General features: G+C 39.7%; 3 protein-coding genes across 4 annotated transcripts; 1 reads left to right on the top strand and 2 right to left on the bottom strand.

The window, feature by feature from the left end:
• Positions 1-1,812: 1,812 nt before the first annotated feature.
• Positions 1,813-9,764, top strand: RB195_016391 (uncharacterized protein; the record flags this gene model as incomplete). Its single annotated transcript, XM_013450958.2, has 15 exons — positions 1,813-1,971; positions 4,412-4,498; positions 4,973-5,098; positions 5,160-5,296; positions 5,369-5,562; positions 5,630-5,817; positions 6,385-6,526; positions 6,596-6,701; positions 7,513-7,612; positions 8,557-8,625; positions 8,775-8,927; positions 8,981-9,136; positions 9,202-9,345; positions 9,404-9,502; positions 9,579-9,764. 15 exons carry the CDS (start codon positions 1,813-1,815, stop codon positions 9,762-9,764), a joined length of 2,046 nt encoding a protein of 681 aa, XP_013306412.2.
• Positions 9,765-10,469: 705 nt separating this feature from the next.
• Positions 10,470-13,201, bottom strand: RB195_016390 (uncharacterized protein; the record flags this gene model as incomplete). Its single annotated transcript, XM_064207533.1, has 7 exons — positions 10,470-10,571; positions 10,624-10,710; positions 11,413-11,558; positions 12,334-12,520; positions 12,665-12,776; positions 12,877-12,964; positions 13,180-13,201. 7 exons carry the CDS (start codon positions 13,199-13,201, stop codon positions 10,470-10,472), a joined length of 744 nt encoding a protein of 247 aa, XP_064063414.1.
• Positions 13,202-13,829: 628 nt separating this feature from the next.
• RB195_016389 (uncharacterized protein) lies at positions 13,830-21,807 on the bottom strand (the record flags this gene model as incomplete). 2 transcript variants are annotated; one of them, XM_064207531.1, is made up of 13 exons in its annotated part: positions 13,830-13,975; positions 14,074-14,209; positions 14,854-15,022; positions 15,161-15,231; positions 15,280-15,404; positions 15,489-15,582; positions 17,252-17,331; positions 17,389-17,477; positions 17,545-17,629; positions 17,681-17,787; positions 18,982-19,117; positions 19,315-19,522; positions 21,694-21,807. In XM_064207531.1, the coding sequence occupies 13 exons, from the start codon at positions 21,805-21,807 to the stop codon at positions 13,830-13,832; spliced, it is 1,560 nt and encodes a 519-aa protein (XP_064063412.1). The 2 variants fall into 2 exon arrangements, with proteins under 2 accessions (XP_064063412.1, XP_064063413.1); XM_064207532.1 differs by lacking the exons at positions 19,315-19,522; positions 21,694-21,807 and having other exon boundaries at positions 18,982-19,115.
• Positions 21,808-25,932: the final 4,125 nt, after the last annotated feature.

The following is a 25,932-nucleotide window of genomic DNA, read 5'->3' as shown; positions in this document are numbered from 1 at the left end:
GTTAGTAATACTGCTGGAACATACATAGTATCGTTGTTGACCGGGATATGCGGCTTTTGTCAGCTATCTATTACATATTTGCGAAAAGTAAGCATTAACGCACCATCATTAGATGTCCAACGATTTTTGTCCTAACAATTTCGACTTCGTCAGGTGCCGAATGTTTAGCTAAAAACATAGGCTTAATTTTACAGGTCATATTGTGGTCCAACGGATCCGAAACTAAGCGCCAGTATTCAGTCTGTCTTAACTGTATTCATCTTTATGAATCATCACCAATTCTACATCGACACTCTCACAAATCGTTCTTGAAGTATTGTGCACACTTTGATCTACGTCTTGGAGGAAAATGTAGCTGGGGGAGGCGTTCAGTGGGGCCCTTATTCCTGGACGCTCGATCTCACTTTTTTCTCTTAGTAACTTTAGCTTACATCCCATAGATCCTCTAAGACTATTGCTTAGGTTTTCGGCTTCCGACTGATTTAGTTATTTAGTATACTTCCAGAAATAAGGGAAAAACTGAGTGTCTCCCAATTGTGAGATTTAAGAGCCATCCTTATGTATTCACGTATCGTTCTTTGTTCTAAAGATCTTATACACATCTAATTTACTTGAACAGGTTCTTGGCCGCTCCGAACCATCTCGGATCTCGGTGATTTTCGACTTGTAACTTGTTAGCATTAAATCTCTATGGAGCATGTGCAGCGCAGTAGTAAGAAGTTCCGCAGCTACTACGTGGTCGATAAAAATAGACGACCAAGCATTTCCTCCCTCTACGGCGCCGGCAAATTCACGCTATGCTTGTGTGCGAGGATAAAAACACTGACTTGATACATCGGCTACCCCCCCACCCACAAGTTGTTTACTACTTACGGGCCGCACTTACGTTCATTAATTTCAAAGGATTCTGATTTGAACTCCTCGTTGGTGGTTGCAGAATAGTACCGATCAATGGCAAGCATTCAAGCTCTCTATGATTTCATATATTTTTCTGTCGTTACCAAAATTTCGAATAGTACACGATTGTGCTACAAGTGAAAAGAGTGCATCTATAGCTGTTATGCTTTGCAATCGCTTGGACATCTAGCTCCGGAACTAAGATGTTATAGGAAAAAATTGCGTGCGATGTAGTGCCTACCTTGAGTCCAAGTTCGAAATTCTAGATTTTCAATGCGAAGTTGCTGATAGCGCTCTGGGTACAGTCGCGAGTTTCTTTTTTTCTCCAATAAAAAACCCTTCATCATACTTTTGCGGTAATTAGAAGCTGGTGCAGCAACTTTAATGGGTCCCGAGCTAATGCTAAGTTCATCTGTCCTATTGTAACTGTTATCTCTTAGTTACGAATCATCTTCTACTCGATTGAATCTTCTTGTTTGTCTAAGTAATGCAACGAAACCCGATAAGCATAGCTGATTACGTAACGTAACTGATGCTCCTGGACATGATTTTATATAACTTCTCTCATCCGTTCAACTTGTAAGAAGTATTTTTTTATGAATATTTAGAAATATTTACTTTTTATTTGTTTATTTTCTGAAAATGAACGGATTTTTTTAAAATCTAAACACGTAAGATATACAAATAAGACATTAACGATATTTAGGTGCCTTTGAATGTTGAAAAATGGGCAGACAAGCAGCTAGTTTTTGTTTAATCCTATTACTGCTTCTCTTTTGGAAACAGTATCTTATCTTACTAAAGAAGTTTTTTTTTCTTCCCGCACATTTGTTATACATTTCTCGTTTGTCTGTTCATTTTCCACACAAACATGTATTTTTACATGAGAATTTTTTAGCTGGATAATTCTACTTGATGGGTGGAGGCTCGTCCTCTCTCCGGGCGAAGAGTCGTTCATCGGCTGATTTAGATCTCCTCAAGCCAACTGCTGAGCAAAGGACGCCAAGGACAAGGAGCAGACTAGCATCCCTTGCTCAGTCTTCTTCCAAACAATTGTCCAAATTTTCATTCAAGGTAAGAGAATTTAACTGGGTTTACCTTTCTCTCGATTCCGTAATACGTACTTTAAAAGCTGGGACCTTGTACAGTACAACCTAAAAAGCTTAAGCCAGGTTACAATTATTAATCGCACATGTGAACTCGCTATTCGTAGCATGTTGTTGTTAGAACTTGCATTTATTTTTGTGATTTTGGCCGTTTTCATAGTAAATGCCGGTGTGTTTAAATTGAATGAATTCAACTAATGCAACTGTTGCTTATAGAAAAAAGAGTTATCAAAAAGTTTGTTTTTTGTTCTACTTCTTGCAATCTAAGCGTTGTTCAAACGACAGCATAAAAATGAATCCAGCCAGCGTATGTTTTAATTACTGGAAGCCGAAACATCCAATCTCTACTTGTGAGGCTTGAAAAAGTGAATACTTCACTCAAAATGAATGTCCCATTTATCAAAATGGGAAAAAATGTCAATATGTTATTGAAGATACTATACTCCACATAACAGGTTTGACAAGTTCTCTTCCTAAGTAAAAATTGAAGCAGGTATCGACTCGAAAACTTTGTATTGAGAGAGGACCAGGATCTTGGTAGATACACACAAGAAGTGTAATGTACGAAAATGATGGGAAGGTATGCTGCAAAAACACGTGAATACTGAAATAGTGCGCAACAAATTAAAAATAAAATGAAGTAAATTATAGGAAAAATTGAAATCTAATGGATTTTGGGTTTTATTTGTTACTTCAAGATAAAAAGGTAATGATTCCAATATGATGTGGTTATATCAAAACATTTGGATATTTCTCTCGTTAGTACAGTTAATTTTCTAGAATTCAAAGGACGTTTTTTCTGCTTTTTTGAGCGTTTTTGTGAAAAAGGTCTTACCGTGTTGCGCTATATTGTGAATAAGAAAGACTGAGACGATTTGCGTAGTGATTCATTGCTCAAGGTTGTCTACGACGTCTTGCTTGTTGGCAGCATTCGGGGGAATTTTCGATGTTGGGTTCTTTCCACCCATCGGTAGGATTCAGGAAATAATTTGTAGGGATCATTATGAAAGTACGAAACAGTGAGACTCACACTGCGATGGGTGGAGCTAGCGATGGTCCTACCTCGATTCCAAACGCTCATTCCATAGCCTCGCTTCGAGCTCATCCACTTGCTTCTCTCTTCGCTGAGCTTCAGGTCTTTTCGACCCGGCTACACAACATAAATAGTGGATGGCAAACCTGACAGACTGATCAGAAACAGGGCGGTACGATTAACAATCGAGTTTTTTTTTTTAGCAGAAAACAACCACAAAACGCTTTATCACTGGTGTAGAAGTTAAGTCTCCAAGCTGGTTTCAATTATAACTGCCATCGTTGTATTTCCCTAATGATTGGAGGGCGATCAAAACGCACAAGCGACTTGTATAGGGCAGAAATACTCCAAGAGGCGATGTGAACGCGTCGCGGTAGTGTTAGGTATGTGAAAGCGTCTTTGAGCCCTTCATGGGATTGATGTAAATACAATAGTTGTGAGACTTGTATCCCGAATCGATAACGGTTGCAGATGATTGGTTGCTTCTCACTTCTTCACCTAAAATTCTGAAATACAAAATTTTTGAAGCATTCGAAAGATTCGGCCCTATGGAGTTAAGTTTGAGTTGTTTTGTCATGACATCAATTGTCAGGATCTCACGTCTCTTTCCACCTCATTGATTTTCATGTGAAGTATTGTTCTTTCCAACCACGTTTTTGTTGGTTGAGCATCAGAACCATTTATACGAATTAAAAGGAAACATACCACGAATCTGGTGGTGCGGATTTCAGATAGAATATCGCTATACGAGGTCGTAGATTATGGAGAGGGGATGGCTCAGCTCATATCTCCCTGCATCACTGCAATCAGCGGCCTCCACAATGCTGTTTTGTACGACGCCATCTATTGCAACGCTCCACCCCTTGCACCGCCTCCGCCTTGCGATTCGTCGAAGATCAATTCGGACTGCCCCGATAGGCAATAAGGGACGCTATCCGTGCAAGAATGGCGCGCTGCAATAGAAGGCATCGTACAAAACAGCATTCAGGGTCCGGCTGCTTGAAGTGATTCAGGAAGAGATGAGCGGAACCACCCCGGTTTCCATAATCTACGACCCTGTATACGGATACTCCACCTGAAATCAGTACAACCCCAGATTTGTGATATGCTGCTTCTAAACCAGCTAATGGGAAACAACTTTAATAACGACTATGGCGCTGATGTGTGTTCTTATCATTCAATCCCACCAGGATTTTTAGGAACATTTTTTTGTCTGAAATAGTGAGTGCTCCCTACTTGTAACTGGCAGTATTCTCCTCCTTCATATTCACTCGATGTGTTGTAAAAGAGCAGAACATTTATTTTCATCCGATGGAAACTAAATGTTCATATTTTCTCTTGAAGGGAATATCTTGATTTTTCTTGATTTTTTAAGCGTAAAAATGGCAACCGCGACAAGGTGAAATCGTTCCGTGACCTGATATCCACGTGGCCTCTTCACGACATCGAAACTTTGTGCAGGGTTTGTGAACTTTATCTTAGTATACAGACTGCATTTTTATTTTAGATGAAAGCAATAAAAGAGTTACTAATCTCTACGACATGATTAACAACCAAATAGTTTGCCCCCTGAATTCGGTTGGAAAGTTAAAGGATCATTGTTCTTTATTCCTAGAACAGTTTGTTAGTTGTCTTTGCCCTGTAAGTTATTCGAACGGTCGGCAGATAGAAAATTTCGTTAACTCACAACTCTAACACGATTATTTTGTGGTTCTTTAACTGGTTCAGACAATTATTGAAGGCGATGACAAAGTCTTAGTACATCCATATTTAGAAGTAACAACTTGATTTTGGAACTTCCAAAAAGAAAAAAAAAACTTTACATCTCAGCTTTGCATATTTACGTCTACAACTGTTGAAAACAACCGTTTCAGTTTTGGTTGGTTTTCAACTTTAAAAATAGGAGTTCATCTGTTTTTATTTCTGCTGTTTCCAGGAGTTGGAAACATCGCGAATTCTTTTCTTGTTGAAAAGTTCCGCTGATTCTGCTCGGCCTTCATTTTTAAGCATCGAAGAGCAGCTTTCTTCAAGTGACTCGAAGGACTTTGCATTAATTATTGGTGTAATGAGTTCTTTTTCTTTTGTTGTTTTATGCTACGCGCATATTTTTCTTCCAACTTCAGGATCACACTTATCCCATTCATAGACGTGTCGCAATCGCCCGCTGTGATCTCGTCCAACAACTGTTATGTGAACAAGATTTTCGCGAATTTCATTTATCATTTCCTTACGGAAAACATTTCACTCATCATGACATGTGGTACATTTTCATCCCAGTTTTTCAGGACATCTATCTACTACACACTTATTAACTACTACAAGCAAATTACAGCATGTTCATTCATTACGTGTATACTGGAGACTGGAATGGCAATGCTGATACTCTGCAATCTATTCGTAAATGGATGAAGTGCCACAGAGATTTGGCTGTCGACTTACGAAATGCTGAGAAGATGGCCTTGAAGGATGGAGATCTTACCATTATACTAACTTCTCCGAACTCTCATAATGAAAAGCTTGCAAAAGGTTTGTGGGCATGAATTTGGAGTTGAAAATTACCACGCTTACTGTCAAATACTTTAACTCTTTTCAGTCTGTGTTCCCGATTACAGTATTCGTTGTGATTCATCAATATTATCTTCGCGAAGCGAAGTTTTTCGGGGACTTCTCAAACATGTGAGGGACACACGTGATATTGTATTAGATGAAGCTCTACTTCCTCGCGGCTTTGCTCCAGTTCTCATTCATTTTCTGTACACGGACGAACTTGATTTCTCATTGGTACGTTTCCCTTTCAAAATCTAAATAACGGCATATGTATTTTATTTTATTGTTTATTTCATTAAACTCGCGTTCTGACACTCTTGTAACTGTTGCCGCAGGAATTTCGATTGGCTTTCCGTTGGTGTCTTTTGCTGTTCAAAGGTGGCGCGTAACGAAATTGACGATCTGGGATCTCTAGGTGGATACATAGGTTTAGTGGTGTGGTTCACGAATATGATCACGTTCAATTGTTGTGTTTGCTACTGTACATGTTGGCCAGCTTCTACTCCTTACTCGAGTGATATTACTTCGATTGCCGACGTTGGAGACACAGAATTGCCCGCTTCCAACAAGTTGCATCGTAGTGTGCGCGGATGCGAACTAGCTGTTCCTCACGCCTTTTTCTGAATAATTGTAGGTATCTTTTGTAGGCCAAATTGAGCGTGATCACGCCCATAGTCGTGAACTACACCCCTGCCCCTATCTATTCGTGGAAAGACACAATCAGTTTCGTTAAACGCTGGCTTTTATACAAAATCTACCACGTCATGGAAATGTTGGTAATTCAATTCTTTATCCGTTCAGGTCCCGGATACGGCGTTGTCGCAATCTTCGTTATCGGAAGCTCGTGCCATAGTGGCTGGTCATGCTCCACATTCTCCCCTTTACTACGCAATTCAACTAATCCATATAGCGAAGTTTTTCATCCTTGAGAGACTCGTACAACGTAATTCATCTTTAATTTGTAGGAAGAACCCATCAAATTTATGAGCTTGACATACATTATCATATTTAGTCTGTGAAGACTTGATCGTTTCCGCTCTTTGCCCAGAAAGTTGTGTATCAATTCTCAGTTGGGCCACTGACGGAGGATCTCAGTATGTTGCTCAACGTGCACAAAGGTAGAAGTTGAAGTGTTTTACTTGTTCCGTTCTCTTGTTCTGTATCGTAGTCCACTGGCTTTGTTCTGCAAATGTAGGATGATTGTGCATCCTAGGATTGTTGCACTAACTTCACGGGAGCATTTTCAACGGTTTTTCTTGAAGTATATGGAATTGTGCTCTGCGCTGCCTTATCCATTAACGTTTGACCTCAGAGCTATGGGAGGTTTACTTTTGGTGTATCCACGATAGAACTTCCAATTTTCCAAAGGTCGTCATGAAAAGTTGCAAACTGAATGTGAAGGCAGTTGTTTTGCGGTTTATGGATACATTGCAGAGAAGTGGATAATTGTCCAAAGATTTGTTTTAAAATGCTGCCGATACTAGCCTCATTTAGTAGAGGAGATCTTCAGTGACACTACAGTTTTCTTTTCATTTCGAAGATAGTGAGAGAAAAGAAAGCGGGCAATCTTATACTGGTGGTTGCTATGCCAGAAGAGTGGTCTGCGTGGTCATTTTTGAGAGAAATTCCTGTTTTGGTTGACGTACACACACTGCTGGCGAAATAAAAGGCAGATCAGAGCTTACCGATCTCATGTTTTGCACAGACTCTCGTCGAATCGTAAGCAGAATTTAGTCAGAACGTGCTCGCAGTTCCGGCGCGCTAATAAATCGATCACCTTCGAACTTTCGTTCCGAATTTTGAACATGGAAAACTTTGGTCTTCATAAACCCAGTGTCATCCCACGCATATGCAGAGCAGAACTCGATTCAGAAGGGCAACTGTGACTCAATTCTTGATGTTGTCGAAAGTTATCGAAATGTATTACAGCTTTCTGGAGTCTGAATTCGCTCAAATCGCTTCTACACATTGTTTGTTTGACATTTCTTTGGAAAGCTTGGTTAAATGTGCTCAAAGTCAGTTCACTCAGGTATGTCTCTGTTTCCGGAAAGCCTTTATCTGTGTAGTTTTCCGAATTAAGTTCGTTTCATTCGAGCTGTTTTGTGTTAACTGACCAGATACAACCTCATTAAAATACTTCAACAAAAAGTATGGTTGCTAAGCGTTTCATTTTCATCACAGAAGTATGAAATACGACTTATTTTACACGTTTAGATAATTGATGAAGCTGAAAAAGTGCCAGTAGTCATTGAAATATTCTGAATATTAAGACATGTGCCAAAAGTATGCGGAATTGTATGTTCTGCGACTTCTGACTTGCAGCTTTTGCGAATTTAAGCAAATCTACCGAATCATTTGTAGCAATTAGTAAGGCTAGTGGTCTCTGCATCGACATCTCCAAGAGTGTTTGAACGTGGGCAAAGTCTTTTTTCTACCACCAGCACAGTCATCCCAAGTATGCTTCGCACTCAATACAAGACTGGTTTTGTCAGGGTGTTGACCAAGATGGACTGGCTGCGCCAATCATCGGACTTAAATCAAACTGAGAGGCTGTGGGAAAGCAGGGAAAGACCATTTAAGCCACAACCGGCAAAAATGAGATTACTGAATCAGCGGAACATGAGAACAGAGGCAAGAAGGCATCTTCCAGTCTCTACTACGACCGACCGCGTGATCTCTGGTGTCTTCATCGATGACGGGGGTGATGAAACGCTTTTATCGAAATGACCATCTGTAGTTGTCATTGGAGGTACCGTGTTCTTGAAGGCGTTCTTTGACGAAAAAGTTGAAGTTTGAAACCGCAAAATATCGTCAAAATGCAAATTTATTGATGATTGGATTTATTTTGTCGATTACCAGTAATGTTATTCCCATGGACCATTTTTCTAACTAGTGTTGTTGATGACAATTTCACCCAGTTTGTTTTAGCTTGTTCGTTAATTGTCAGGTATCACGTGTAACAGCCTTTTTCAGGCAACTGAAGTAGAACTTCTGGAGGCGGTAATACGGTGGGGTGAACATGAATTACTGCGTAGAATGGAGGTAAGAATGATGTAGAACCAGTTTTACATTAAATTGAATTACCTTGCATTGGAAGTTTTGATATTAGTGAATAGTAATGGTCTCTACTATCTAGTAATGATACTAGTCTTGATAGTAATGATACTTGCGTTGACACTGACTTGGTTAAGGAACGAGAACCAAATGTAGTGGCTGACACATCGCATTCAATAAGTCGACGAGGTGTGAAGAGGGCTGATCTGAGTGGAACAGAACTAAGGGCCATCCTTGCTCCTGTCGCTGAACATCTTCGCATCGACTATATTCTACCACCTTTTCATCAGGTAACCATAAATGCTTATGTATAACCTTTTTAAACTCCTTTTCCAAGTTGCAGAGTTTGAACGCCGCGTACAGCCGCGGCATTCTTGATCGTGCACCACTGCGCGCAGATCTTGTTTGCCCATCAACCAGCGAGATTATTCCCGATATCCATTGGTTCCGACCTGATTCAGATTCGCCGGGACCACGCTACTATATTCCATATTACAAGGTGTGACAATGATGCACGACTTCGTACGAAATGCAAAATTTTGATGAACTCATATGTTTCTACAGACGACTAAGTCATATTTGTGCGATGCTCGCGAACGAGATGAGGTTGCTTGCTTCCCTCACCCCCTGTTTTCCATGGACTCTTCATTCCAAGTTGTGATCACTAATATGCTGCCTGATTTGCTGTCGGCGGAAAAATTCAACGAGGTGAGATTCATCGATCTACTGATGTTGTTTCGGATTAGAGTGTAATTTGTAATATCAGATCCGCGACAAGATCCTTCGTGCTATTGAAAACGCCGATTGTCAATATCATGTTCGCTTCTTTCCGCGATCGTTTCATCGCCGAATGGCAGTCGAGTTGGTATGTTTGGTTTATTTCGTTAAAATATTTGTTTAGTTATATTCAAAGTTGAAGTCTGTGGTTCATTCTTATTCAGATCGCACTCCGAGTTTTGCGTACGATGCAGATGGACACAAATTACGTGGATGTAAAGCTGGCATGTGACACTGAAAAGAATACTTTGACTGCTCCTGAATCTGAGAACCAAAGCGGTCTAATCTACCGCAGCCAACCAAGTTTGCATTGGCCAGACATCATGACTTTAGAGAAGAAAGATTTGTGAGCACAAAATGCGTACAAGTAGTGTTCCATTTTGTGTTGAAATTTGTGCCAGCTCGCGGCCTTAATCGCTCTAATAGCTATCGATAGAATGGCTGAAACTTTTTTCTTGCTAGAAGAAACGCCTGCGTACAGAAAATTAGAGATCCTGATCATATTTTTTGTGAAGTGATTTCTAGCTCTGGTTTTGCAGCGTTCGAAGATCTTACTTCACTGTGGGTTGTTGGAACTTTTGGTCAAAGATAAGTTTGGAAGGGATCTCATACTAAAGTTTGAATTAGTCGAGTTTCATCTAATTTAATCTTAAGCAGGAATTGTTAGTAAGGTGCGTTGGACTTTTCCTTTAAAGTGAAAAAGTTTCAAGCTCTTTCCACTCTCCCAGCTTTTTAGAAGTAGTTTTAATCTTCACCAAGATACATAGGATTGAATCCTTCAGAACCGATTGTAAATGTAGTGTATTTCCTTAGGTTATCTCCTAGTTCCTGTTCTCTTTCTGTGATAGTTTTTGCGGGTAGCAGGCATGTGTCAAGTACAACATACATTAGCGGTAGATGTTCTTTTCATTTGCATCGTTGTTTATCTTACGTGTAGTGTATTTCATGTATATATGTTTGCATATTGCGCCCGATTACGTGTCTAACTTGCTATAGAAAATGCATTTGTAATATTAGTTTATATTTAGGAAAGTTTAAACAATATAGTATTCTATTTATATTTTCGTCTTCACTATATCGATCGTGCCGTTTATGTGAGCAACCTTTTTGTCCTTGGCAGAGGCTGTACGTTTTCCAGCGAGGAGTTTCATTTCTAACTAAAATTTATGAGTTAATTACGTTCATTGACGTTCCTGGAGAGCGAACTACCTTTGCAAACGGGAGCTCAAATGTACAGCTCCAAAACACGGCTACAGCAAAGGTGAGTATGGCGACGGGAAGACAAGTCCGAATCAACTGCAAATAATTCGTTGTCGTATGTTTATCAGCCGATATCTAGCTCACACAACCCCACGAGATTTTACGATTTCAGGAGGAACTACATTCCGAAAACATTGATGTCATGTCTGAAATAAATTTTCATTGGTTGAGATCTGGGTTTAATTTTAGGGGATTCTCCAGTGAAACTGAAGAAAAGTGATCGCAATTTTGCGATATTGGCTGCGAATAGCGTAGAGAGTGAAGAGTGGCATCCTTTGTTTTTGAGAAGGAACCGACTAGTGGCGTGGTTCCAAGAACCATAGTTTCGCCAATGGGAGGTTTTTTTTTTCAAAAACGAAGGATGACATTTAATTTGGCTACATGTTACAAACATGTATCCTGCTAGAGAAACATCCAGAAGGGTTTAGTTGAGAATTGGAAGTTGGGAGCGTAGAACAGCTAGTTAAAAAAAGAAGGAGGGCCCTGTTCCAATGCGTATTGGGCTTAATTTAGGTCACAACTTCTTTCGTTTGAAGGTTTGGTTTTGTGGAAATCTTTCAGAAGTTCGAACTCTTCGGATAATTATGATGAATTAGGACTCTTCAGATGCTTGCTAGTCTTATTACTCCTTAATGAAGTATACTATTCCCAAAAATGAACTTTGCATTTGTGACTTACATTCTAACTAATAATTGCAGCAGTACTCAAGCACAATTAAATGTAGAATTGGTAACCTACCGCATTCGATATTCCTGAGAAGTGTACAGCTCCATGATCAATGCCAAATAGAATGCCAATAACTAATATATGTACAAGATAAGCACAGAAAGACAGCCGAGAAAGCGGCACCCAGATCGGCAAAGACATTAAAGTACTTATGAGACCTGAAAGAATTTTCCTCTAGAACACATTTTTTTTCTGCGAGAACATGTCGGATACTCAGGACTGAAAAACGTATATAATTTGAAAATTTCCTTCAGCCCATTTTAATTGTCTTCTCAAAAAGTTTCCTTTTAGCACAAAAAAATACTGTTCAAGAAATTTTGATTTCAGATTTTCCCTAATTATATGGATGGTAAATCTGATTTACCCTCAAGAGTAATTCGGAAACTTTGATCCCAAATGATTTGAACGCTGGCAATAAGTAGCTAAATCCAAAAAAAAAAATTGATTTCTGGGAAAGTTTGAAAACGATGTAAGTATAGGCGCTCAATGCAGAGAATGCAAAGAATGAAGAGAACCGAGTGAATTCGATAACCAAGTCATTTGGGAGAATGACTACGGCACAAACATGGAATTGCCGTTCGTTTTATTTATCCACTTAATTCCTCTCTGTTTGAGTTTTCCTAAGTACTGGTTCCTACGTTTTTTTTTATTTTAAGGTGGATGAAGAGGTATTAAAGACAGTTATTTAACGTCTTCCTAGCCACCAAATTACAGATCTATCGAGCATGAATACATCCGAAAATATAGTATCTTACTAAGAAATCGAGTAAACTGTGAGATTTATTCATCGAGACGAAGTCAGAAAAGTGCACGATTGTTAAACCAATTGGAAATAGACTGGGGTTTTTTTTTTTTGAAAATTTATGTTGAAAAAAAGAAGAAGAAAAAATTTATGTTGAAAAAAGGACTGTAATGAGAATTCTCTAAGCGTACCTCCGTATCCATAGTAGCAAGCGATGACTATCCATGATAAGCCAAAGGCCCATAATGGGCGCGCGAAAGCTGAATACATTGCTCTGGGGAACAAAGCCCATTGATGACCGCTCGCCCAGTCTTTCAACCCAAACAGTGCGATACTCATTGATATGAGCGCAACTAACCACATTACTAGGTTTATACTCTGAAATGGAGGGAACGGATCTACAAAAGTAAAAACGGAAAGGAGAACGGATCTACAAAATCAAGTCATGAAAACTTCCTAGTAAAAGAAATGATGACCGAAGCCAACCGGAGACAAAGCGGTGGCAGTGCTCCTAGAACTCACTCTCCGAATTCGAATAGTTTTCTTCTTTTCAAGAAAGTATCCCACAAGCATGCCAATGATGAACGTTTGACATCTTATGTACGGCATTTGATAGATCCAGAAATCATAAGCGCTGAAATGATCTCTATCAGTTCACCACATAGCGCTTCAGGGAAATTCGGTTTCCTTTTATCATATAATATTCTGCAGTATATTTAATTTAGATGACTTACTCATTATCTCGCATTCGTGGATCTTTTGGACCACCTTGATAGTTTGAAGGAGGGAGATAGAAGTAGAATATTTGAAATATATTTAGGCCTAAAGGTAAGGAATGAAGCATAAAGAAAATAGGTAAGATTTATTACTAGATTTTGTGGTAAATTTATAATGTGCTAATCGTGTAGGTCGTGTGAACGTGAAAGGTCTACTGTTCCTTCAACATAGAAAGGTGTGCGCGTACCATTCATTCTAATCGATATTCACTTTTCCGTCTAAAATGAATAGGATGTAGTCTATCTTTTAATGTATCTTACCTGATACTGTAGTCTCGGACATTCTACATTTAGTACTGTCAAAACGACATGAAGCACGGCGCAGTTGCGGAACCGGGTGCGCTCAAAGCAGAGCTAGCGTTGGAGTCCAGGTGAGACCACCGCGAACTGCAGCGAAGAATGGTTGCTAGCAAGAATCTTCCCTCGATCATAACCGCCAAGCTCCACTGTAGCTCGCGAAGGTCCCACCTGGATTAGCTCTGCCGCGCCGCCCAGGCAATTGCACCGTGCTTCATGTCGTTTTCACAATACTATAATTTCAATTTGCGACTGCTTCCTAAAAAGTAGCGACAGGAACATTGTAATCAGGTAGACCACAGCCGGGTAGGATTTGATCTACGTGTATTCGATTGGAGCGATTGGGCACCATTCTTCTCATTTCTTTGGTCTTTTTCTCAACTTTTTCCAATTTTCAAAATTTCACAGTCATATGCAGGTTTCCCTGGTGATTTTCTCTCACTTTTTCCCTCGAATCTAAGAATCTTCTTCTTTTTGTGGTGGGTGTTAAAGGATCAACGGGAACAGCACGTTTTTTTTTTGCATTACTTCTTGAAATTGACTGTTTATTGCGTATGGATAACATTTGTAGGTCCAAGACTAGGAGCTTTGTATTCCTGTCCGTTTGCATGTATTTATGTAAAGCCGCCGTCTAATTCGTCCAACCATTTCTGGTATCGATTAGAGAAGGACAGAATGGCAGAATGTTTGTCTAGCAGAGAAGAAGAGTGCACTGGAGTGGACATGTCATTGTCATCTTGGTAAACCCGTTCAGCGTGTACTGTACAAGTTGGTATTTTATTCTTACACCTCTCGTTTTTTTTTGTTTTCTGCCAAAATCGGTCACAGTATCATTGTGATGAAATAAGTGAATCATACCAGTAGATATCAAGAGAAGAATGATAGCTACAGCAACGCCAATACCAGTTCCGAATAAAGCGAATGGTAGGATGAGCAGTGGTGAAAATATGTAAATCTGTAGGTCCGTTGCCAAGTACCAAGACACCGGAAAACACTGAAACAAAGTTTTAAAATGCTTCTAAAACGGCTACATGACGTCATTCATGGAAAGTTTCCATGTCTTACGTGGGCGAAAATGTTGTGTCGCAGAAAATGGATGCTGTTTACATAGTTCAGTGTTTGCTGAATTGTTTTACAAATGAGTTTGTAGGAAAGACGTGAACAACAACAACCAGTGCTTCTCAAGAACGGAAGGTGACAACCTTATCCCTTTTATAAAAGAAAATATTCGATCAGATAATCACGCGCAGTCAAAGAGACAAATAAGTTCTCCACTATATTTCTCAGTCCGTTTAGGTAAAATAAATTTTCTGGAAAAGTGATAGCTTTTATTCATAATGTTTCTAAGTGCTTTTTCATAGATTTTGAAAACTTTCTACCATCGTTTGAGCACATTGTAGATGCTTTTTCGATGGAAATCATTGAGTCTATATCCAAGGAAGTGTTCATCCTTGGCGTCGTTCTTTCATTGATTCATTCTTCTGTACATACAAATCAAATATCGGTCAACGAAGTGTAGAAAGTATTGAAAATGCTCCTTTTATCAGTTTTACACACTCTCGCTCCGTATTGAGACCTCGATACATTTTAATTCTTAAAATCTACAAATGCGGTGAGGTCGTGATAAAATGATCTTACCATATTATGATGGTCGATAAAATTGTTGAGATAAAGGAAGTTAATCCACCAATTTTCTCTGCAAGGACCGCCGGAAAAACCTGGCCCGAGGAACGCAGGCATGTCATACAACCATGATGTGTAAATAAACCCATAGAAAAGAATTAGTATGTAGTATGCAGGTGATAATCTTAAATCTATATTTCAATTAAAGTTTTCAACATTGAGATTGAATTCGTCTGCATTAAATTGCAAACTATTGCTGTATTTAAAGCCAAAAAAAAAAATTCAATTGCAACAAATATAGAGATATCTTAGAAGTCCGAACCGGAGAATCCTGTGCACATAGAACATTAGCCATGAATGTAAGGAAAGCGCTGACGGATTTCTCCTTATATCCTGAACATGAAGAATTAAGCATGATCATAACGAATAGACAAAATTCACCTTAAATTTGAGGAATGCCACAAGTATGCCGCCTATGAAGAAAAATGAGTCGACAGCCAGGTATGAGTTGGTGAATATCTGACCGTAATAGGTGGTACCGGCCTCAAAGAGATCGAGTGGATTATCTAAAAAGCAAATCTACCAGGTTTTTCTAGAGGAAATAAGACTTGTCAGACCTCAGTTATGTTGCTAACAGTGCAAAAACTCACCCACTGTAATTACCAGTACTATAAATGAATGACCAACCATAATCCATAATATGGAAAGTGCACGAATACAGTTCAACGTAGCGATTTGTCCTGGCTGAAATGTAAAGAGAATTACAGTCAGTCTGATCGGAACGACCTGTCTTGTAGTGCAGTTGCAACGGCGATTGCATTCGCGGTGGAACCATCGCTAGCTCTGATCGAACTGCGGAGAAAAGAGGGGTCCCATTGTACCAACTTCGAGCGAAACAGCCTACGCAATTGCGCCACAAGACCTGTAGATTTGACCCGACTGTAGCATTCTTCAGTCGTCCCTGGAAGTGTTAAATCGGGCTAATACAATGCATCTATCCCAACACAGTTATTTTCTCTGTTATACATATACCTTCTCTTCTCTTCAACCTGTCCCAACCGAAGACGTATAGTAGCGCATACGTTCAGCGCGCACAACATGCCATTCTGTCCAAAACAGTTAGTTTTTCCAGTCTTACGGAATTATCTTCTATCCTTACCAAGTCTTAGAGTTACGGTCAGCTGTCAGTAAAGCTAAAATACAGTTAAAACTGCGACTTCTCGCCACTTTTGATTACGATGCTATCAGATCTACAGTTGAAGTCCGCGCGATGTGATTCCTGGGTTCCTGGGTCTGGAGGTAAACAGTAGTGCCACACAATATGTTTGCAGCATTGCCAGAAGGTAGAACCAGTATCGCTTCGAATTTTTCCACTTATACTGCATCATGGATCGGGTCTTGTCTTTCCATTGGATTTTTTCTTCCCACACCTTATCCGAATAGTATTGCTTCCAATTATTCTGCGTTGAAAATCTTGACTGTTTTTGACGAGTGAGCTTGTTTTTAGTATTCCAGAAGAAATGCCGGATAAAGCTGCTCTGTTGCTGCTTCTCTACGAGCTCTAAAGGATTGTGGATCTGTAAATGGTCGATGTTTATGGCTCTAAGGAAGAACTAAGACTCCGACGAAACGATGGAAACGCCCAGAAGGAACGACTAATCTACACAGTAGGTTTGAATTAGTACTTTAAAGAGATGGACTCAATGAACGTTAGCAAAAAAAATAAAAATAAATAAGCCATGAAACTGCTACCTAACCTATCCCTATTGTTTTCAGTCCTATAACCTACAACTGTGGGAGGAGACAATATCCATTTGAGTTAACCATCTCAACATCTACAGTATTATTCTTGGATATTGACTTCATATGTTGTATAACTGAGGTCAATTGAGCAAAGCTGAGTGTTGTGCGTACGTGATAACCTTGCCTGCAAACGGCGAATGCTTCCACTCTTCTCACCGCGCGCGTACTCTCTGCCTTTTCTCTGGGCTCAGGCAGGAATAGTCTGGTCAAGACGACATGAAGCACGGTGGAGTTGCGTAAGCGGTTGCGCTCGAAGCGGCGGAGATAGCGACTGGAATCGAGGGGGGACCATCGCGAACTGCAGCAATGAACGGTGGTAGCAGGGGTCCTCATTCGATTCTAACCGCTATGCTCCACCGCACCGCTTCGCAACCGCTTACGCAACTGCATTGTGTTCCATGTCGTTTTGACTGTACTATACCCGCTATTCTTCGGCGTGCGATGAATTAGGCGCATCAAGCTCAGCTGCTGCGCGTGATTTCTCGTGTCCTTACCGGATTTGAGGGTGACTATGGAAAGTCGAATACCTCATGCTGCAACATGAGAAAGATTTTCGAATTTCACGAGATTGTAAAAACTTCATCTTTGAGAACAATTTGAATGGAACGACCTTTTTGGACGAACTTATGGAGAACACTTCTCGCACGTTCTGGTACAAGGAAAAGCACATCAGAAGCTCATGCCATGCACCTGAAATTTGCACCCACACTTTTTTTTTACTACATCCCAGTGTAAACAATTTCTCACCTTTGTTTTTTAGGACATGTACATTCGTTTGATAGTAATCAACAGCGCCCGTTACCATACACATTACGATTATCGTCATCATTATTGATCTGTATTGATTAGTACTTCAGTTATCACTTGAACTAATTCACGACTTATTCGTCTTTCTTTCCTCACCCAACAATGTACGATGTCGCGACGTATTTGGGGACTTTGTCGTATCCACCTGTTACAGTAACTACATATTTTCCAATTCTTGGATCTGCAAAGATTAGTTTCTGTACGGTATTTTGCTTCCTATATCCATACTTACGTGTCTTAAACGCTGAAAGCAAATCCCCTCCAGAACAAGATGCCGCCAGGCACACATCCCAACTGGTGTCGACAGTTCTGTTGCGAACTGGGAGATAAAATCTGAGGCTAAAAACAAATATTTGAGAAATTTTTTCCTTTCATATAAGATGGTGGACATTAGCGATAGGTCTTGCATTATTTCCTTGTCCTCGATTTGTCAAGATCTGGTTGCGATTATGTTTAAAGAGATATAATTAATCATTTAGCTGGACAAGGACACAATGAGGACAAGAAATTTGAGTGGTTATAGGTCTAGTGCATTTGCACGTTAAAAAAGATATAGTAAGGTAAAAACGACATGGAGAACGATGCAGTTGGATCCATGGGGAACACTTGTTAGCCATCCCTGCAGTTCTCGACGGTTCCACCATCGATTCCAACCACCATCTCCACGGTGTCGCCTCTAGCGCAGCCGCTAACGCAACTGCACCGTGCTTCATGTCGTTTTGACTCGAGTGTATAATACTATGTAATACTATATATTATATAATAATCATCATGATGATATATAATATATAATAACGGGCTTATTCTGTCACGTGTGTGTGTCTGTGTGTCTGTGTGTCACAAAATTCGAAAAGGGGGGTGCGACGGGTCCACCGGCGACAGATACCTATAGAAGGAGGTTCGACAGGTTCCGCGGCGTCGAAACAGTGCGCAATAACTTTGTGTGCATGTCGCAAAAGGTAAATGGTTGCAGCCGTTTCATAGCTGTGTTGCTTTTCAACTTTATGACTTTATGACTCCCCCGCGTTTCTATTTCCTTCTCCATTTGCCTCAAGTTGATAGCATGCCTTCCTCAAAAAGTGAAAAATACATGCAAACGGCTGCTTAAATAGTAGCGAACAGTTTACATGATCTGACGAAGAATGTTATCCTTATCAGCAGGATAATGTCTTTCACGTCATTTTATGCCAAAACATCATTGTTTGATAACTGTTTGGGGGGAAACCACAGAAAAACCCATATTTCGAGTGATACTTTTAAATTTCGTCTATAATATATTGGTAAGGAGTGTTTGAAGCTGAAGTTTGAATGTTCCCCAAATGTAGAAGTGACGCGTTTAGAAAAAAGACTACGAAATGTTTCGCTTTTATTTATAATAAAAATATGAAGGAAGATTGTCAGAGACACACAAGTCTAATTTCACAGAAAAAGGCAATATTATTTTTGTTGATTAGTGAAGCGAGCGAAACAAACACTACAGAAAGTTCAGACTGGTATAATACAATAATGACTATATAACAATATAAATAATACCGGTAGTATCCGCCTCTGATTCGGCGATTTGAGTCCTTATCCACATAATCAACTGCTTTGCATTCTTCATATGAGCCGAAGAATGTGAGATGACCGCGGAGAACTCCAGAACCAAGTTTCGCACTTGAATCCATTACTGAATGGGAACTCGGCATGAACGAAATGCAGAACTAACCAATGAGAGTTGAAAAAGTTAATTTCTAAGGTGAAGTGTTAGCACTAAAAAAAATTTTAGTGCTAACACTTCACCTTAGAAATTAAGGTGAAGTGTTAGCACTAAAATTGAAATGAAAAAGCACTAAAATTGAAAAAATGAACTGCATTGTTTCGTACCAGGAATAATCAGCTCCTTATCGATCTCTCTGGTCGCATTTCCCTCGCAGTCATCGCCTGCTATTCTGGTGGGTGCTGTTCTTATGCCATTCAAGAGTATGGTTAGATCCTTCTCACATTCCGTAGAGATCTCTACTTTATCAGTGACGTGTGGTTCTTGAAGAGCGCGTTGTAAGCCAGAGAAAAGTAAGTTTCCAGCAGAGAGGTCCTGGAATGATTGCTGCTTGTTTTAAAGGATAAATGGTAGTGTTTGGCGTTGATCAATCCGCTTGGGATGGGCCATCACTGCCATTCGAATTCAGAATCGTTTGAGATTTATGTGCGTGTAACTGGCCTATATTACATAAAGAGATGTAGTAGGGTCAAAACGACTGTGCGGGAGTTAGCCAGTGTTCGAAGTCAGTATTTTTATCCTCCTAGACAAGTCTGGTACCAATTTATGTATTCCGTGCGAATGAAAAGCTTGGTGAGCACTAGGGAGGATTCGAACCTCAGATTGATCGTGCAGACAGCGGAACCTCTTACCGACTGCGCTACACCCGCCCTCTTCCCTTTTTTTCTTCCCCTCTTTTTAAAAGTAGTAGTTTTTTTTTGCTTTTCTATCTTTGTTCAGGGGCTTAATATGCATTACTCATCTTGAGAAGTAAGTAGGCGTTGGATCGTTTTTCACTATTACAGTATTAAAAATTACTAGAAATTAAAAAAAAGAAACTATGTGCGAACAAGCGTCGGAAAAGGTGGTGCAAGCGGACTGCTGTGGAGTCTGTTCGGCAAAATGAATAATATTAGATACTGTAACATATTACATAAAGAGATATAGTAGGGTCAAAACGGCATGAATCATGGTGCAGTTGTGTAAGCAGCTGCGCTCGAAACGGTGCGCCGCAGCGAACAAGATCGAGAAAGGACCCTTGCTATTCCATTCTGCGCCGCGATGGTCCCACCTCGATCCCAACCGCTTTCTCCACCGCGCCACTTACGCAACGGTTCCTGACTTCATGTCGTATTGACCCTACTAAATATATCGTATCACAAAATGATGTATCAAGTAAATTTTCTCCAGTAAGATTTCTGATGAATAATGGAGTCGTTTTGTTTGTTTGTTTTCGCACATCAAAATTATCGGAGGCGGCATTGCACGCCGCATCCTTAATTGTTAATAATCATATAGAAAGAGAGCTGAGAAAGCTATAAAATACTAAGTAATAGTTAGAACAAATAAAATAGTTATAAAAAGGAAGTTATAATAAGATGAGTGATAATTCTGGTCAAGGTTCTCTGTAGAAAAGGTACTTACATTTATATTCGCTCGCACCGAACATATATTATCACTAATTTGCCTGCTTTCTATTTCTACTCTTTTCGATTAATCGTTAAAATATTAAAATGAACGAATAGACGGATTTAGGTGTACTTATAAGTGAGGAAATTAATAGGAAAATAGATAAATAAACGTGCCCCTAACTTCATAAATCCATCCCTTTCTTTGTCCTTTGACATGATATCCTGTTTTTACGGCGTGTACACACCTGCTCATTTTCGCAGCTGTATTTTCTATATTAGTCCATATGCCTGCCCATCATACAACAGATTTGTTCTCTCCGATCATTTTCTCCCGATTTGTCCTTGAAACATTTTTTTCCTGCTTGGCCGTGTGTGCTTTTGTCAGTTTAAAAAATAGTAGGTACCAACTTTTTCTATTTCTTCACCTAGCCAATTGGGAAATTGCCGAGACGCAATGCGTTTGTCTGGATAATTTTTGCCGTAAGTGCAGATCCGTCTCGGGATGCACCTTCACACAATCCATCTGCAATTCCATCCACCAATCTTATCCATAGCAACCCATCCGCTGAGAAGCTTCAAGGTCTGCGATTGCATCCAGATCACAGCAAGGTTTTGTAGGGAGGGCTACTCCTCTATTTGCGGATCCGGATTTCTTTCTGGGGATTCTCGTGGCGATTCTGATAATGTATGCTTTCCTACTTTGTTGTACAATAGGACAAACGTTCAATATAGTGTTTTTCACAAGGCGTAACGCCATAATTCACTGTATCTAGTGCATTTGCACCTTTGTGAGCAGAATTCCTGCCTGTGCAACCATGTGCGATTAATGTTTATGCACTGTTGTTGGGAATTGAGGCGTAACGGCTATTCTTCCCTAGCGCGACGAATTAATTTTTCTACAGATCCTTCAGAGATATTAGGAGCTTTCAGAAAAAAGAGAAAGAGAACATAATTGCGCAAATGTTTCGAAGACTTCTATCGCTTGAGAAAAGGAGAAAAGGAGATGCATTTTCTCCCTACTTCCTTCCTTTTTCTGTTGTTGTCAAAGCTTATTCCTTCATCGCCGAGAAGAATGTTTCCAATGCTTCCACATACCTTTAAGAAATCTTTGATCTCCGGATCGTCGAAAATGTCTGCTAGCTCATTAGTTTCATCAATGTTGGATCCTTTTGCGAATGAGAAGAAAAGAAAAATAATGATAGCTCTCATTTTGTCCACTGGAAAATTTTTTCAGAGGAATAGTTGACGGATTTTGGTATCACTGCTGGAATTGTTAGGCAAGACATTTAACAAAACTACACTGTGAGCATTATGGTAAACAAGAATAATAGCAAGAATGCAAAAAATATGCACAGGGATCATTAGATATTGACATGAAACTGGAAAACTTCCTACACGAGATAAAAAGTACAGTTGTCCTGAGCTGATGCACGATGAAAACATATATGGGAACCAGTCGACGTAATATAGCTAAAACAGTGTGAACGAACGTGGACATGTGTGGGCAGTGTTTGAAGACGTTATCATACTTACCGCCATCGAGTAAACAGTATTTAGAAGCCAGTAATCCGTCCAGACTGCATTTGTCCAAGTTTACCGCAGAAATGGGTTCTCCTTGAGCGTAAAAAGAATCAATGGACAATTTTACCACATAAACTGCTGCGCGCTTTTATTATTTTTTTCTTGGAGGAAGAACAGAGTTTTATTTTGAACACACGCCGAAATCACTGTCTCAATGTTGTGTTATCTTAAATTTTATATTCACGATACTTCTGGTTTTGGTAGTTTTCCACTTTTTTCCGTATAGTGCAGGATGAATAGAATTAGATACGTAATTATGTACTGTTCGCAGTAACGCATAGGTCGTACCATTGTCAATTCGTTAGAAAGGAAAGTGCTAGGTGTTTAGAGTTCAGAATAGTATAGGTAACTACGTGCATGCGTTTACATATAGGAACGTATGTGTGGCCCAGGTAATGAATGACTTGGGAGGAGGACAATCGATATATTTAGTTTCTTGTCCTTTTTCCTTTTCCTCCAATCAAATCTGGCGTACTTTTCCACTCCAGAGGTAGGAAGGCTTGATTGACTTTATACCTCTGGAGTGGAAAAGTACTCCAGATTTGATTGGATCGGTGGTGTCGACTCATTGGAACCGTAGTTTTGAGGCTCTGAGAACTTCACAATCAACTCATATCCCTAACTCCATAATGAGTTCCTCAATACGTGTTTCATTATCATGATGTACTTTCTGCAACTTCTCAGGTGCTCAGATGGCTTTAGATTCTTCATTACTTTTCTTTGGATGACCAATTCAGTGTACTGATACTGTCGCGAACGTTCTTCCTTTTTTCTATCTCCGTATAGAAGTTGGGCACAGTGAAGGACAAGTGAAACGCAGTTGGTAATAGATTCCAATGCAACCACACAGTCGATGGTTCAAAACCTCCATGGACTCCAACACAGCACAGACAACTAAGCCTTTTACGGGTCGATAAATTGGTAAAAGGCTTCTTGGGAAGATAAAACCCTGACTGACATATCAGCTGGGACCTACTAGTCATTGCCTAATGGAATGGATTGGCGTATCCCAGGCGGTTTAATTGACAGCAGGACTTCATCCATTATTTTTTTTCATTTACAGTGGAATTTGCTCTTGTTTGTGAATATGTGAAAAATTATGGTCGATTATAGATTTTCGTAAAATATGGAGATTTTTCTTCCAATTTCATTCGTAGCGTTTCCCATTGTTTCTCGTTATTTGGAGCAATTACATCAACGCAATGTTTACCTAGCTATCTAATTTTGGAGTGTAAAACATCCAAAACATAATACTCAGCACTAATTCTGATGTTTTCTGAATCAACGGAAACGTCAGAAGAAATAATTTCGCTTACACTAAGTTCATTAAAGGCATCACCCCGCGAATCTGACGTGGTGTGGATTTTCGATGCCGAAAGACTATTCGGAGTCGTAGATTGCAGAAGCAGGTGGGATAATGCTCATTTCTTTCTAGTTCCCGTAAAAATCGGCCCAGAAGATGCGGCGCGTTCACAAGGGTGGTGCGCTCCAATAGAACTTCGGGCTTCCAGGGACGCTGTTTTCTACGACATCATCTGGGCCGTTTTTTACGGGAACTAAGAACAAATGAGTGTTATCCCACCCCGTTTCTGCAATCTACGACCCCGTATGGTCATTACCCATCACACCACTCCAGATTCGTGGGGTGATGCATTTATGAAAGATGTACTTTAGGCAGCAGTTAAGAAACAGCAAGACATTAGTGATTTCGTTTCGCAAGACGTAGTTTGGTTAGAAATTGATGGTGTCTGTGCCGTCTCTATGTTAATTTCTACGGATCTCTACAGTAGGCGATTGAAATATGGTACTCTCTTTTAACACTGTGGTTGAAGGCCAATTAGTTTATTGAAAGTTTATTGACTACGTTGCAGCGATGCGATCGCAGCCACCTGAGAACGATTAAAACCACGTCGCCTTCTGCGCAACTAACTTACTCTGCTAAATTGGTCTACAATTTCAGAAGTCTTCAACTGTAAATACATATGCTTCTGTGACCGAAGTACTCCAAATTTGAGCCTTAACGATCTATAGGACATTGCCTGTTCAAAGTCAGATATAAATTCGATATGCCCAACGCATGACTTTTCACTAGTAAACATGAAGTGCAACCTGATAGGAACGCATTACAGGAAGATAATCGCCTTGACCTTTGTTGCTATGCTAGAATACCGTCTTGAACAAATGGTTTGCTCTAAAAATATTGAACACGTGCGTAAGGTGAATCCTACAAACATCGCTTGCTTGAGTTACGCGATCCGCGAAATTCTGGAGTCATGGAAGAAAAATCGTTGTAATTTTAATCTTGCGAAGCTTAAATTTTACCACTAGTCTGGGAAGTTTCCCATGATCTTTTGAGCCAAGAAGGCATTGTTGCTATTTTGAGAGAGGTCATTTAAAGTTGATTTTATACAACCGTTCTCTGTATCCCATGATTTTAAATGTTGGATGAAGCTCGGTCTTTTTTTTTGTTTCGAGTTATCTCAGATGAAAATGATTAAATTTATTTGATGATTCTATACGAAAATGATTTAATTTATTTAATGAATTGAATGATTGTCATCGCTATGCTAGTGAAATTTAGCATGTCATATCAGAGTCGTATTTAACACCTAGTTGGTCTTTAGTTGATCTTACTGCCTCAATCTACTTCTTAATTTGAAGTTCTCTGAATTAAGGTGTGGCTTCATTTGTCATCTGTCATCTAACCCGCTTGTTTTTGGGTTCATTTCCACCCAGCTTTTACCGTATTTGCTATAACCCACAAAAAGAAGCCCTTTTTAATTGAAATAAGCGAAGACAGGATATATTGAACGAAAAGAAGAGGAAGATAAAGAGCTGAGAGGTGAAACTGTAGATCTAGAAGTAGTAATATAGCTGGAGAGCGCTTTAACGATGAGACGAACGTGATTAGTGTCCTGCTCCCTTCATTTTATTTGGACCTACTGATTCGGTCCTAAGAACTTAACCATTCATAGTCCTTTGGATTCGTAGTAATCCAATCGTCCTGGCGAGATTGTAGTCACTTTTGGTGGAGGAATATTGATCCATTTTATGACCGACTATTTAGTTACTATTACTATTACTAGCTATTATTAGTTAGTATTACTATTGACTCAGTATTTTTAAAACTAGCGCGAAGTTGCTTGGATGTGAAAATGTTGAACAAAAAAAAATAACATATCAAGAAGAAACTGCAGCGCTACTCGACCACTCCGTATTTTTAGGTATCCTGATGTGACTATTCGCATCACAGGACAAAAACTAGATGAATTCTTGGTTTTCTACTGTCTTCGATCGGGAGTGGTCTCTACTAAATCTTAGCTAAATTTCTCAAAGCTGAAAGAAGTTCCAGCCGAGGTGTTTAGACCCACCGAGAGTCAGTTCCACGCCTCTTCTGGAATCGAAGCTTTTGTGCATGAATACTGCCCTTGAATTCACTTCTTAGCGTGTTATCTGAGATCTTGGATCTGTTTGACTGTTTCTGGAGGACCAATTTGAATTCAGCGGGAATACAGGACTTCAAAAAAAAAAGAAGTTTTCGCCGGTTGATGTGACCTATTAAGAGAGTGGAGTATGGCGGAGTGGTGGCAATGGGTAGTGTTAGTGTCTACCTTAAAAAATAGAGGTGACGGATTCATTCCCAATGCTGTTCCATTTTTGTAAATTTATTACACTATATGAATTGTGTATTCAATGAGAATTAGATTATAAGAAAATGAGTTTGCGTCAGCAACTAATTACAGTCTTCCTTTT

This window comes from Necator americanus, chromosome V (genome assembly GCF_031761385.1).
Source record: "Necator americanus strain Aroian chromosome V, whole genome shotgun sequence".
Taxonomy (NCBI): Eukaryota; Metazoa; Nematoda; class Chromadorea; order Rhabditida; family Ancylostomatidae; genus Necator; species Necator americanus.
This window is presented reverse-complemented; position numbering and strand designations above follow the sequence as displayed.